This window comes from Callithrix jacchus, chromosome 15 (genome assembly GCF_049354715.1).
Source record: "Callithrix jacchus isolate 240 chromosome 15, calJac240_pri, whole genome shotgun sequence".
Lineage (NCBI taxonomy): Eukaryota > Metazoa > Chordata > Mammalia > Primates > Cebidae > Callithrix > Callithrix jacchus.
The window spans coordinates 33,161,753-33,176,879 of NC_133516.1; the positions used below are offsets into that span (position 1 = coordinate 33,161,753).

The 15,127-nt window shown below is 51.8% G+C and overlaps 1 protein-coding gene and 1 long non-coding RNA gene across 16 annotated transcripts in view; one reads left to right on the forward strand and one right to left on the reverse strand.

Moving 5' to 3' along the window:
* Nucleotides 1-15,127, forward strand: part of HEMK1 (HemK methyltransferase 1, mitochondrial release factors N(5)-glutamine) — a 37,712-nt gene that overhangs the window by 21,448 nt on the left and 1,137 nt on the right. For 12 of the 15 annotated variants that reach the window (XR_013527316.1, XR_013527328.1, XR_013527319.1 and 9 more), the window contains one exon: nt 4,190-4,562. The exons of the other annotated variants lie outside the window; for them this stretch is intronic. Coding sequence is in view for 8 of the 12 variants with exons in the window: in XM_078350985.1 (XP_078207111.1) it covers nt 4,190-4,353 (164 nt within the window). In the remaining 4 variants the exon portion in view is untranslated. Of the gene's footprint in view, nt 1-4,189; nt 4,563-15,127 lie in introns of those variants that run through there. 15 annotated transcript variants of the gene reach the window in all.
* On the reverse strand, nt 7,380-10,560 carry LOC108588417 (uncharacterized). The gene is made up of 3 exons (XR_001907327.5): nt 10,373-10,560; nt 9,746-9,812; nt 7,380-7,517 (listed from the first exon to the last, which is right to left on the reverse strand). It is a non-coding gene; the product is annotated as an uncharacterized LOC108588417 (long non-coding RNA).

Here is a 15,127-nt window from a genome sequence, read left to right on the forward strand (position 1 = left end):
AATCTGGGCTACATGCTCCTGGGAGCCCCACCTGACTCCAGTATGGATGCTCTAAGTGCTCCATCCTGGATCTGGGGCAGAGGGGGAAGCCCCAAGCAGTAGACATGGGCTAGGGGCTTCCCCAGGCTGTTGGTGGTGCCTCCAGGGGTGGAAAGACTGGGGAACCCTGTGCCCCTGAAAGCCCGGAGTTTCTCTGGTTCTGGGTACCTTCATTTCTGGGAACTGATTGTGCTTTGGAAAAAGAAATGAGAAGCAAACCCTAGGGCCCCAGTATCACCCCTCCTTTCTGTCTTCCTTCCTCTGTCACAGCCCAGAGCTCAGTACCTCAGCCTCCCTTAGGGCCACTGGGTGGGGCAGAATTCAAGGTCAGGCAAGGACACAATATCTGGAACGAGTCCTCCTTTCCTGTCAACAGCCACCGTGAGGGGTCCTGGGATTGCTGAGGGCTGAGACCACCTTCCCAGTGTTGGGAAAGGGGTAACTGAGGCTCTCATCTGACCTGTCTCACCTCCTATCTGCAGGCCCATCACTCCTGCACAGTCGTTTTTTGAGTACCTACTGTAAGCCAGTCCCAGGAGGTCAGATGGTTCAGGTGGGGCCCTGCCCTTGCAGAACTCATGGACTTGGACATAGACTCCTCCTAACAGGTTCCTCATGAGTGGCTGGGTCCTTCCGATTTTTCTGGTCAGCAGTGGAGAGCCATGGGAGTATCACCCCTCATGATACCATGTACACCCCTCATGGTCCATGTCTATAATCACAGGTGTCCAAGCAGGGCTTCCCTTGCATGGGGGAGCTCCAGGCTCTAGAAACCAGGTCAGGGTTGCATGCACACACACACACACGTGTGTGTGTGTGTGTGTGTGTGGTATCACCCTGCCTTAGAAGCCCAACCACTGTCTCCAAGTCATGGGAGTGCAGAGCCCATGTGAACTCAAACACTGTGCCCCATTTCATAGAAAAGAGGGTCAGAGATCAGAGTGGGCCCATGACTTGCCCAGTCATGCAGCAAGGTGGGGAAGGTCTGGGAGGGAAATGAACCAGAGCGTATCCACATCCCTGTCCTTTTTGGCTTCGTGTTTGGAGCTTGGCACCCCCTGAGAACCACACTCCATTGACCTCTGGGAAATAGAGGCTGGTGATCCTCCCAGCAGACCCACCTGGGGAACTAACCACAGGCTCCTCCCAAGCTTCACTGACCAACCCCAGGATTTCCCACAACACCAGTGCTTTGCTTGGGCTGTGCTGGGCACCTGGAACAAATTCTTCCTGCCACTCTCCCTCCCTGATTCCTTGAATAAAATCCAGCTTTCCAAATTTTACTCAAATGCTTCTACTTTCTCCAACCCCTGGAACTTTCCCGTTACCAGCCTCCCTCCAACATCTGTCCCCTCATTCCCACGCTCTGCTTACCTCCCCACAAAAGCCAAAAATTGACCTCTAGAGCCCAAGACTCAGGGTGGAGGATCTTCGTGGCTAGGGCCACACCCAGGCCAGCCCAGCGCTTCAGACTCTGCCAGTCACAGCGGGGTAGGCGCTGGAGCTGGAAAAGGAAACAGAGCCTCCACCAGAGTCTCCACCTGCCCCCACCTGCTTCTCCTCTGAAGGCCCCGCAAGGTCCTGTGTGCCCTCCAAGGGCAGAGGAGGCTGTTGGCTGTGGCTGTGAGAGGTGGCCTGGAGCACTGTGCTCAAGGCAAAGCTGGCCCTGTGGAGTTTGAGTTTGCCATTCCAGCCTTTATTTACTCCTCTGTACCTTAAGCACCATCAACTGGGTGCCAGGCCTGTGCCTGTATTTGGCAGGGTGAGGGGTGGGAGCCAAACAAATAGTAGAGAAGCCTCAACTATTTGTAGAGAACCCTTTGGGGTGTTGCCCCTCCACTACAGGGCCCCAGACTGAGTTCTCTGCCATTTTGTAGAGCTCTTCCCTTCTGCTTGGTCTTGAGGAGGGGCCAAAAAGCTGCCTTTACCCCATGAGCTCTGAACCCTCTCCTATCTGGCTGTTCCCTCATCCTCTCACCACCCACTCCCACTCCCGATGGGAGCCTCCAGCCCAGCTTAAGAACCCTGCCCATAGCTGCACTGATGCCCTTGGCTTTGCTATAGGGAATGAACACAGCCAATCCACACTCTGGGACAGCCAGCTTGTGTCCAGCCCCAAGTGCAGAGGGGCCAGTTTAGGGAAGGACATCAGGACCTTGCCTGTGCACCTGGCTCAGGGTCCCTGAGGAGATTTGGTGGGCTAAGGGTGGGCAGGAGAATACAACTCACAGCCAAAAGGAAGGTGCTTCAGCTCCCTAATTCTCATTTCCTCTTACCCTGGCTGCACCAGAGCCATGCCCCTAATGGAAGCTTCACTTTCCTGCTTATCTAGTCTCAGGTGTTGCTGTTTTTGTTGTTATATATTATACAGAGAGATGCCCTAACTGGTTTTTGCTGCTGCATGGGCAGTCTGTCAATTTACATGGGTTTATAACTTTACACCTTTTTGGTTTCTCTTACAGGATTTGCTGTTTGTTGCTTCTCTTGGTTTTTCTACATTGACATTTTACCACTGAAAGTAATGACAAATTTGTCTTTTCCTTTCTAATACTTATAGGTCTTATTTATTTTCCTTGTTTAATAGCTTGGCTGAGATCTTCAATACAATATTGAAAAACAGTAATGACTAGAGCATTTGCATATTGTTTCTCACTTGGGTGCCTCTGGCCTCTCCCTGTCGAGTGCACTTGCTATTAATTTTGGATAGATGGCCCTTTTCTACTTAAAAACGGTTCAGTCTAGTTCTGGCTGACTCTGATTTTTGTTTATTTTAGAGGCTTTTTTTGTTGTTGTTAGAATCTTTCATTCATGCAACAGACCTTGAGTGAGCTGATTGCCAGGACTTTGTGGTATGAAAGAAAAGTTGACATGGTCCCTACTCATAAGGAGTTCATGGCCTGTTGGAGGACAGAGGCAGGCAAATAGATCCTTATCCTTAGGCCATGGGGCATGCATTCAATCACTATCTGCTGGCACTGTGCTGGGCACCAGGATGGGCACTATTCAGGCAGGCCCCCATCACAGTCCCTCCACTCAAGTTCCCACAAAGTAGTTGCAATGCTGAGCTGAGGTTTTTCTGCTGCAGAGGCCAGGTGGGTATGTAACCAAAAGTGCCTGAGAGTTAATCCCCTGGAGCAGCCTGAAACCAAGGAAGAGGAAGAGTCGGTAGACACATGCCCAGCTCCCTCACCCCTTGGGTGGGACAACCGTGGCTTGTGTTTGCTTTCAGCTCTCAACTGAAGACTGAGCCTCCGTTGACTACAGAAGGAACCCACTCATTAACCTCCTTTGGTTTCATTTCCTTGCCTGTCTCACCCCCGCTCCCATTTTATATCAAGAACTGTGAAGGTTGAGGTTTTACCCAACTTTCAGGCAAACAAGGTAGTCTATCATATTCTCAAGGATCATGGCAGAGGGCACAGAACTCCTGGTTCAGAAACAGAGAACAGATTATTGTTTACAGTAACAGCAGTAGACAGGGTAAAAGCATTTTCTGGCACCACTTCCCTGAACCCCAGTTCCCACAGAGTGATGTGATGATGGCCCGGTGATGCATGTGGATGCATTGGATTGCATTATAGTGGAGAACCCTGAATTTAGGGGGCCACATCTTTTATGATAATCTGCAAGCAAACCTGCCCAGCTGGGAGATGTTATTTTTAGGAATATGGGACAATAAACAAATCTGCCTTTTGCCCTTTGTCTGCTAAGGCCACTCACTATAATAATCACCCTTGTAAAGATTGTTTAAAACAAGGGCAACCAGTGCCTCCACTGGCAGGTATTCAGAAATAGGAGAGAACTGTGGGGAATTGTCTGTGGATACCCCAATGGTGCTTCTTGGCATCACCTCCCACATAATCTGTTTGCATTTGGATGCTTGTCTCAGTCTGTTTCTGGGGAGAAACTCAAGATAGAGAGACAACACTACATGGGCGTCTGTGTATTTCTGGGGTGACTCTCTTTCCTCTGGACCTGTCCTGCAAATAACACAGGGAAGCCATGCAAAGGAAGAGGTTTCCTCACCTAGGATCAATACTGCTGGGACTCCAGGGCACGTGCTTTAAAGGACTCTTAGAATTTCATTTTTAATGTTTAATATTTGGTCCACTTTCTCCGTTACCACTCTCCTCTTCTCTTTTTTTTTTAGACAAAGTCTCACTCTGTCGCCAGGCCGGAGTGCAGTGGTGTGATCTTGACTCACTGCAACCTCCAACTCACTGGTTCAAGCTATTCTCCTGCCTCAGCCTCCCAAGTAGCTTGGATTACAAACATGTGCCACCACAACCAGCTAATATTTGTATTTTTTTTTAAAGTAGAGACAGGGTTTCACCATGTTAGCCAGGATGTTCTTGATCTCCTGACCTCGTGATCCACTTGCCTCTGTCTCCCAAAGTGCTGATTACAGGCGTGAGCCACAGTGCCTGACCCACCACTCTCTTCTAATCTGCCTGTGACCTGTTCCCTAGAGTATATCACAAACATACAAGAGACTAATTTCCAATAAATTGATTAAAGAATTCATGTGCATTCCCATCACTGTGATTTGACAGTGCTGGTGCAGTGTGAGACAAACCTGAACACCCATTTTGTGATAACACCGTTCAGGTTCCAGGGCAACGCAGGGAGGTGCTTCGGCTGACTGCAGAGCGAACACTACTTCAGCCTTTGCAGAGAATTTGACCGTGAGTAGTGAAGATTTCTTTTCTTCTCTCTCTGTCTTTTTGAGAAGAGTTTTGCTCTGTCAGGCAGGAGTGTAATGGTGCAATCACGGCTCAGTGCAGCCTCAAAATCCTGGGTTCAAGTGATCCTCTGACCTCAGCCTCCCAAGTAGCTGAACTACAGATATGCACTGCCGTGCTTGGCTGATTTAAAAAAATTTTTGTAGAGAAAGGGTCTCACTATCTTGTCCTGGTTGGCCTCGAACTCATGGACTCAAGTGATCCTCCCACTTTGGCTTCCCAAAGTGCTGGGATTGCAGGTATGAGCCACTGCACTCTGCTAAGATTTCTTTTTGTAAAAACATTTAGCAATATTTAATAACAATTTCAAAAAGTTAAGTAAAATTTTAGTTTAAAATCTTCTTAATTTAAATTGCAATATGATTATAATTTATAGTTTGTCTGTTTTGCCTCAATTTTATTAGGTGATTTTGATTACTTAAATAACTTTTCAGGCTGGGTGTGGTAGTTAACGTCTGTAATCCCAGCACTTCAGGAGGCTGAAGTGGGTAGATTGCTTGAGCTCAGAAGTTCAACAACAGCCTGAGCAATGTGGTGAAACCCTGTCTCTATAAAAATGACAAAAGTTAGCCAGGTGTGGTGAAGGGTGCCTGTAGTGCACTCCAGGGGACTACAGTGGGAGAATCACCTAAGCCTGGGAAAGGTCGAGGCTGCAGTGAATCATGACTATGCCACTGTACTCTAGCCTGGGAGACAGAGTGAGACCCTGCCTTTTTTTTATTGAGATGGAGTCTCACTCTGTCCCCCAGGCTGGAGTGCAGTGATGTGATCTTGGGTCACTGCAACCTCTGCCTCCTGGGTTCAAGCTCTTCTTCTTCCTCTGCCTCCCAAGCAGCTGGGACTACAGAAACATGCCACCACACTCAGCCAATTTTTGTATTTTTTTAGTAGAGATGGTGTTTTGCCTGGTGTTTTGGCCAGGCTGGTTTCGAACTCCTCATCTCTCGTGATCTACCTGCCTCGGCTTCCCAAAGTGCTGGGGTTACAGCCATGAGCCACCACACTCAGCCCCTGAGACCCTGTTTAAAATAATAATAATAATAACTTTTTAGGCCAGGCACAGTGGCTCACTCCTGTAATCCCAGCAATTTGGGAGGTTGAGGTGGGAGGAGAACATCCCATGGAGCAGACACTGGGCGGTGGGCCTAGGCTGTCAGCAGGAGTGGGTGGCCACACTGGGGTGGGAGGCAGGAGGTCGGTGAAGTTTGAGGTGTCAGTGAGCTATGATCACACCACTGCACTCCAGCCTGGGTGACAGAGCAAGACCCCCCAAAAATCATTAAAATTAAGGGCAGGCACAGTGGTTCACATCTGAAGTCCCAGGACTTTGGGAAGCCGAGGTGGGAGTATCACTTGAGCCCAGGAATTTGAGATAGCCTGGGAAACATGGCAAAACTCCATCTGTATGAAAAATGACAAAAAATTAGTGGACTGTGGTGGCACACACATATAGTCCCAGCTACTTGGGAGGCTAAGGTGGGAGGATCACTTGTGCTCAGGAGGTCAAGGCTGCAGTGCGCCAAGATTACGCCTCTGCATTCCAGCCTGGGCAAAAGAGTGAAACCTTGTCTCAAATAATAATAATGATAATGATAATAAATTAAGAATAAAAATAACTTTTTAAACTATAACATTTTTTAAAATTTAGATATATCTCATTTAATCTAACATATTTTTGTGTTCTTTGAATATAATATTTTATTTATTTTTTTGAGACCAATTTTCACTCTTGTCACCCAGGCTGGAGTGCAATGGTGTGATCTCAGCTCACTGCAACTTCTGCCTCCCAGGTTCAAGCAATTCTCCTGCCTCAGCCTCCCAAGTAGCTGGGATTACAGGAGACCACCACTACACCCAGCTAATTTTTTGTATTTTTAGTAGAGACAGGGTTTCACCATGTTGGCCAGGCTGGTCTCAAACTCCTGACCTCAGATGATCCAGCCACCTTGGCCTCCCAAAGTGCAGGGATTATAGGCATGAGCCACCATGTCTGGCCAATATTTTATTCTAGTCTTTTAAAAACTTATTATTATTGTTATTTTTTAAAGACAGGGTCTTTCTCTGTTGCCCAGTCTGGAGTATAGTAGCATAGTCATAGCTCACTGTAAAGTTGAACTCCTGGCCTCAAGCAATCCTGTCACCTTGGCCTCTCAAAGCGCTGGGATGTGTGAGCCACCTTGCCCAGCCTTATTTTAATCTTTTAAATTATTACTACCAAAAGAACAGTAACAGTGTAGAAGTCTTAACTGCAACAACATAATCATTTTACTAGGACAAAGACAAGGAGAATTGATGTTACAGAATAAATACAGAATACCTCAGGAACCAGGCAAGCCTCTATTCTCACTTAAACCTCAGGTCACTGAACACCTGGACATAAGTGATAATCATTACATTTCATCATTTTGGGTATATGCTGACTTTCAGACATTAAAAAAACCATAGATTTATGGATGTTTTTACTGCTATGAAAGTTTATTTGTTCAGTAGGAGGATAGAACACATTTTATTAGCAGCTTGATTTATGGTTATTTAATATTTAGATTCTGGTCTGTGGACCTCCATTTGTCCTTTTGCCCAGAGCACTGCAAACATCAAGGCCTATGCTCCAGGTGTGCCCACAGGTACTTCTTGCTAGGAGAGGGACCAGAGAAAGAGCTCTCCTGGGACTCATGTCTCCATGGGATCATGGTGAAGTGGGAGCTGGAGGGGTGAGGTAAGATCCAGGGGAAGATGCTGGGGAGAAACAAAAATCACCAAGTCTACACATTTCCTCCTTTCAACGATTTCGTAAGGCAAGTGATAACATTGTCCCCAAAACAGAGGGGGAGGCCAGGCGCCATGGCTCACGCCTGTAATCCCAGTGCTTTGAGAGGCCAAGGCAGGAGAATCGCTTGAGCCCAGGAGTTCAGACCACACTGGGCAACATGATCAAACTAGAACTGTACAAAAAAGTAGTGGAGTGTGGTGGCACCTGTAATCCCAGCTCCCTGGGAGACTGAGGTAGGAGGATCGCTTGAGCCCAGGAGGTAGAAGCTGCAGTGAGCCGAGATTGTGCCACTAGACTCCAGCCTGGGCAACAGGGTGAGACCTTGTCTCAAAACAAAATAAAACAAAAACAGAATAGGAAACTGAGGCTCAGAGAAGGTTCATGACTTGCTCAAGTCATGGCACAGGACATCTAGCTCTAGAACCATCTGTAGCAGGACACTGGTGTCCCCTGCAAACCCATAGCTCTTTCTACTCAGGTCAGGTGGGCCCCAAGTCAGCTTCATTCACACCAGGCTCTTTCCAGCCACAGCCAGCCTGACCTGGGTGCAGGCACCAGGGCCTTTAAGTGACAGAGAATGCAGCATTCCCACCCACTGCCAGCTGCCCCAGGCAGCCTCTGAGAGCTGCCTCTCCAAAGTACAAGCACAGCAATGACCTGTGTCCCTGGGCTGCCCCCACTGCCCTCCTACAGGGGTGGAAGGACCTCTCTGCCATAGCCCCACCTCACAGCTGCCACCCATACACTGGGTCCTAGCTCTTCTGTACCCCAGCATCGACCCCACCTTCTCTGTGACATGGGGGTGGGTGGGTAGGAGGCTTGGAGCTCTGCTCAGTGAGGGTCAAGGAGTGACCTGAGGGTGGGAGAAGAAAGGCAATTTCTTGCCGATACCCCTGTCCTGCCTTGGCCAGGGGAGGTTCCTCATTCTGAGGGTAAATGGGTCATGAGTGGCTAAAAGGTTGTCCTAGTGCCTCCCAGCTGTGCCGACCCTGACCAGCTCACTCAGCACCCTCAGCCAGACTTCCAGGCCCCTGCTCTGACAGTGCTGCCCCTGGGATCCTGTGATGGGAACACTCATAGCCATTCCCTTGAAATGTGGCCAGACCTCAATCCAGTCCCAGACAGGTGTCAGTGCCCACCCACTGCAGCCTCTCCTCTGCATTCTCCAGGTGGACAAACCAAACCTCCAACAAGCCAGATGCATGTCATGGGTGGTCTGATGCCAAAGCTGGGCCTGGGCCCCCTGCTGTGGGACAGGGAACTGTGGGCAAGACAAGGCTGGCTTGAAGGAGTGACTAGAGCCAGAGGCTGCCTGCCCACCAGCAAAGGGGGCTCAGTGAGTAGGGCCTGGCATTGCTGACCCCACCTTGCTTCCCCTCTTACTCTCCCTTGGTTCTTCACACCCCCAGCTGCCCACTGGCCCAGGCAGGACACTCCTGTGTAACCTCCTGCTTTCACTCTGGACCCACACCCACACACTGCCTCCACAGGTACACATGCCCTTTTTTTCTCTACTAACACCTGTTTCTGGTCATCCACTCTGTGCTAGGCTGGACACTGGGCACACCAGAGTTCATGCTAGACCTAGCACCGGGATGGAGGAGTCTAAGGAGGCCCTTGTGGTCAGGGAGGGCTTCCTGGAAGCAGAGACCCAAGCTAAGGGCTCAGCACCCTCTCCCCCAACTTACCCCAGGTCACTGGCTGTCCTCTGAGCCTCACTCCCTGGAAGGGCCAGCAGGTTCCAGGAAGCATCCCCTCACCCTGCAGTCCTGGTTCCAAGAACTGCAGCTTTTGGCATTTGCTCAGATCCTTTCCTAGAACTCAGGGCCTGCTCCGCCCAGACTGCTGGGGTCTTAGAGGGCAGCCAGTCGGGGTAGTGGGGAAGGGGGTGCTCCGGGGGTTCCTCCTTAGGGAGAACATCCCACGGAGCAGACACTGGGCAGTGGGCCTAGGCTGTCAGCAGGAGTGGGTGGCCACACTGGGGTGGGAGACAGGAGGTTGGTGAAATACAGGCACTTTGACTTCCAGTCAGCCATGGGCTGCGGGCCCATGAGTTCTCCCTGCCCACAAAGGAGGCCCACTCCCTAGGTCCAGAACTTTTGCCAGCTTGCCACACTCCACCCTCCAACTTCCCGCTCCCCCCACTAGCCTGGCATCAGGGTCCCATCCCATAGGGAATCAGCACAGGCCTTACCCTCAAAGTAGGCCCTCATCAGATAACCTCCAGAGGACAGGCCAGGGTGCAGGACAGGCAGCAAGTTCTGAGCACAGAAGTGGGATGGGGTCATCAGTCTTGGGGGACTTGGAAAGCTGTGACACTTGTGTTATTAGTCCTGTTATAATTTTACCTTGCCTGGTTAGAACTGAATGAATCACCCCACCTCACACACCCTCAGTGAGTTGGGTCGGCTGAATGGGGGACAGGCCATGATAACTGGTCAAGGACAGGGCCCAACTTCCCTCAAGGTCACCGGGCCTCCCCCTGGGGCGTGTCCTCCACCCGCCACCTCTGAGCTGGCACCAGGCCTGCCCAGCTGCCTGGGACCTGCCAGATCACGTTGAGCAACCGGTTCCTGAGAAGCGTTGAAGGCAGTGTGGTTTAAAATTAACTCCCCCGCTCCCCCTCCCGCCTGCGGCCTCCTCTGAGTTCTTGGAAGAGGCGCTCTGCTCTTCCTGGGAAGAGGCCTCCAGCCGCAGCTGCTGCAATTCTGGCGAAAACACCTCACCCAGGCTGGGGGTGGGGGGTGCCCACACCAGGCCTTCTCTGCCCTCCTCAAGGCCCAGGGATCCTCTGGCTCTAGCACCCACTTTGGTTACTCACTGAGACCCAGAAGAAAAAGGGGATGACTGTGAAGGTGCTGGGAGCGGGTGTTCCTGCCCCCAAAGTCCACAGCTCCCAAGCGGGCACCTCTGGGTAGGAGAGGGAGTGAACTGATCCCACAGCAGCAAACCCAGGACCCTGGCCTACTCCGAGCCATATATGTCCTGGAGAGAAGCAACAACCAGCCCAGGGCCACCCAGCTTCGCCTACCCTTATAAGCTCAGCCTGCCCCCAGGTGCCAGGCTGATGGTGCTGACCTGGCAAGGATGCCCGGGAGCACATCCTCATAGGCACTCGCATGCCAGGGTTAACAGTGCTTCTGCCAGTGAGTCCCTCCTAGTCTTTCACCCACACCCCTCAAACTACCCTTGGAACACCTCTCCTTCTGGATAAGCCTCATTTTCTCGTGTCCATGTCTCTGGGGCTTTGGAGGAAATGTTTCCTGAGAAGCTACTCTCCCAGCAGCACCTCCTCCCATGGTCATCCACTTGAAGGAGCTGAGAAAAACAAAGGAATGTTGGCCAAGTGGAAAGGTCAATGCGTGCGCCACACACACACTCACACTCACACACACGAGTGATGTCTTTGACTTGGGGCTGGCAGGGATGGGAGCAGTGAAATGCTTCCTGGGAGGAGGCTGAGGGCTGAGAGGTGTTTTGAAGAACAGAGCTTTGGCCCAGTCTGGACTATGAGTGCAAACCCCACTCTGGGGGAGGAGCCCAGCTCCAGTGACAAGAAGGGCCCCATCTGGCTCATGGGTGCTTGGTGTAGAGAGAGTCCCTGGAGCAGGACTCTGCCCTGAGGAGCATTTTCTGGACACCAGCCCCTGAGGCATGCCATTGGGCATTATTGGTGCCAGCGTAAGCATCTCACTATTAGGGTCTGTGTGGGTGACACAGTGCTGGAGGTTGCCTGGAGGAGTTATGGCAGTCCTAGGTTCCCAAAGCCCTCAGAGGCTACCTCTGGCACTTGGCCCTGCCTGCTCCAACCAGGCCTGGGTCATGGAAGCAACTGTCTTTCCACTGAACAGGAAGCTTTGGCCACATCACAAGGCTCCCTGCCCTGGGCCTGCTATGTCTCCTGCTCAGAGATGAGCATCAGTTTCTGTTTACTCCCCATTCCCCAGTATCCAGGCCCAGCCACTCTCCAACCACCCTGAGGTCTGCATTATGGTCAAAATGAAACCTCCAGGGACCTCCTCTATCTTGAGTCTCAGACATGGGAACCCCAGCCTACTGCCCAGAGTGACTCTTGGAGTGACCCGTTGGGTGGCCCATGTGAGCCAGGGAGGGGTAGGGAGGAGGACACATCCACCATGAGAGGCTGTCGAATTTCTGGCAAAGCTTAAGCCTACTTCATATTAAAACTGGTCTAGCAGGTTGGTGTCAAAAGCTGCCCAGGCTTGCCCAGGGTCCACTTCTGAAGGAAGAGGGCCTTTATGAGAACTTAGGAAGTCTGGGATGTCCTGTGCACAGACCCTGAGTCTTCCTGCCTTCTTCGCCAGGCCTCTAGGCCTTTAGGCCCTGGCCCCCCACCCTTCCACTTCACTGTGGGCAACTGGGCAGGGTGGGAGGGTCCCCACCTGAGAGTGAGGTATGCCTAGTCATGGGCCCCAGCCCTACTCAGACGTGTGTCCAGCCTTGGCCAGGAGAGATTTACTCAGTCAGTGGATTAAAAGTCCAGCCTAGGTGCAGGGACTAGTGAGATGTGTACGCTGGCACCAATGATACCCCAGTGGCGTGGCTGGAGGGGAGGGTGGTATCTAGCAAATAGTTTTTGGGGGCAACAGGAAATGCCTGCATGGCTTAGTAGCATCTCTGTCCCAAGGGCGTTCCAGAGGGAGACTTGTGAAACCAGAAAGGGACACTACACAGGGTCAATCTCCATCTCACCTAGAGGCAGAATCCTCTAGGGCTCATACCCCAGACCCCCTCCTCCAGAAAGGCCTCCTGAATCTCCCCACCTTTCTGTATGCCTTCTGAACCTGTGGGTGCCTGGGCTTTAGCAAGCCAGCCCCTTGGAGCCAGAATAGAGCAGTGGTTACACAAACAAGGTCTGGAATCAGGATGTGAACGCTGGCTCTGCCTCTCACCACCCCTCTCAGCTTTCTCTCTTCAGCTGTAGATGGGGACAACCTCTGCCAGTGGGGCAGGAACCCTGCCCAGAGTCACAAAATTGCTGCCCTCACCTCCTCCTGCCCCTGCTCCCACACTCTATCCTCCAGATCCCATACTTTTCAACCTTCTTTCTGGCCTCCTGCCTCCAGGTCCTCATGCATACAGATACCTCCCTTAGAAATGAGGGTCAGATCCCAGCACTCCCCTGCTAAGCTCTGAAGAGGTGCCTTGCCATCCTTAAATAAAATCCACGTGCTTCCTTCACCCTTCCCACCACTCCTGGGCAGCCCCTCTGGGCTCTAGGTTTCTGCCTCAGGGACATTGCTCCTGTAGTTCCCTTCACCTGGTACATCCCTTCCGCAAGTTGTCTGCATGGGCAGTTCCTGCTTTTGCCTGGTCTCCAGGCTCATTGCCACCCAAAGCTGCAGAGCTATCCCCGACGCCCCCTGCCCCTGGCTGCAGGGTGTTCTTGTACCCAAAGCTACTCTCCCCACCCCCCCTTTTCTTTCTTTACACTCTCAAAGCTTGTACGATGTACTCATTTGTTCACCAGGCCACTCTCTCTCTCCCTCCCAATAGCCCATGAGCCCCATGAGGATGAGGACCATGTCTGTCTTGTTCCCTGCTGTCCCCAGGACCTAGATGGAGTCTGGCCCAGTTGATGTCTTTGGAGCACATGTGCTGGTGATGGACTTAATGGTAAAGCATGCCAGGTGCTGTGGCTCATGCCTGTAATCCCAGCGCTTTGGGAGGCCGAGGCGGGTGGATCACGAGGTCAAGAGATCGAGACCATCCTGGTCAACATGGTGAAACCCCATCTCTACTAAAAATACAAAAAATTAGCTGGGCATGGTGGCACGTGCCTGTAATCCCAGCTACTCAGGAGGCTGAGGCAGGAGAATTGCCTGAACCCAGGAGGCGGAGGTTGCGGTGAGCCGAGATCGTGCCATTGCACTCCAGCCTGGGTAACAAGAGCGAAACTCCGTCTCAAAAAAAAAAAAGGTAAAGCGTGACCTTAGTTACTGTTTGTCTGTTGTGCAGGGTCCTTGCACCCACCAGAAGGCTCATCCCTTTGTCCCTGGCTAGCGTCAGCATGTGTGTTCCTTTTACTAGGCCAGGACCATCCAGCAGTGATTATGTTGGCCAGAGGACCTTCAGTATCTGTTAGAGTGAATCTCTAATTGGGGTCTGGGCAGGTGTCATTCGCTACCCTGGTAGGGAAACATGAAAAGAAGATTGAACCTGGAACATGTTGGGAGTCAGAAGTAGCTGGCAGCCCCTCCCCAGACAGGAGCTGGGCCCTGGCTTGAGCTGAGGCCAGGGTGAAGAGGATAGGACCTTGGTGGCCGCCAAGAGCTCTCAGCAGGCAGGGAGACCAGGAGATAGAAAATGACGTCCAAGAGCAACTTGCCTGAAGCTACCATCCCTGTCCTCCCCACCTCATGTAGCAATACAGGGGACAAATAGGCAGTCAGCACCCCCAGGGTTAGCTCTGCTCTGAGCCCCACTTGTTGAGTGGCCTCAGTCAGCCGCTTGCCCCCTCTGAGCCTCGGTTTCCTCATCTGTAGAGTGTCGGTAATATTTCGACTTCACTCCCAAAGTTGTGGTGAGTGCTGCATGAGGTGCAGGTCCCCGCCCCATGCCTAGCACCTGGCAGGCACCTTGACACATTTCCCTCTGTGGACAAAGCAGAGTTCTCTGTGCTTCCTCTCGCCACAGCAGCTTTCTGTCTAGGCTGCGGCATAAGGTAGGGAAGAACTTGGCGCTGGCCCCTCTGTGTCCACTACTTGTCTGCTAGGTGACTCAGATCTAGGGATGGAGCAGACAGAGGGGTTACCTCAGGCATTCTGGAAGCCGTGAAGCAGTTGAAATCCAGACTGAAGGAATGAGGAACTGCAAATACCCCTGGCTGGGTCATGGTGACCTGGAGGAGGCGTGCCGTCTGGCCCCACCGACAGCCAAGGGCCCAGGCCGCCGCCAGCAACAGGGAAGGCAGGGACATGGCTGGCCTCCTGGGCCTGGGTGCCACATCCAGGAAAGACAGCCCTCCCTCCATCACCCACCTCTTGCTCACTTTCACCCAACATCATGCCTATTCTTAGCCATGACTGCCTCCGTGTCCCCAGGGTCTCGTGTGAACTCCATGGTTCTTGCTGTCTATCCTCTTTCTCACTCCTCCCTGTCATCAGCCTGTCACTCCTCACCCTTGCTCTCAACCTGCCAGGATGTATCTCTTCTACTCTAAGACTTCTAAGTGCTTGAGGGCTAAGACAACAGGAAGGTTAGGATTGTTTCCAGAATAAAGGTTAGAAAGCTATGAACAAAGTTTAGAGAAGCTTTCCTGTGGGTCCCTCAAGCAAAGGTACAGGAAATTTCGGGATACAGGGAGATCTCAGCAGCTAGTGTTCCAGTCAGGCTGTCCAGTAATGGTGCTTTCATTTTAATTGCTCTTCCATACACTTCTGGTGTGCTGAACCTTGAGAGAGAAGAAGGGATCCCCCAATCCCATCCAGCCTGGACCAGAACCTGGACACCCCGGCCCCTCACTGGCCCCTACCCTGATTCAACTACCCTGCCCTCCACTGCACAGAACAAGCCCTCCTCAGGTCACTGTCAGCAATGTGCCCCTCCCAGTCAT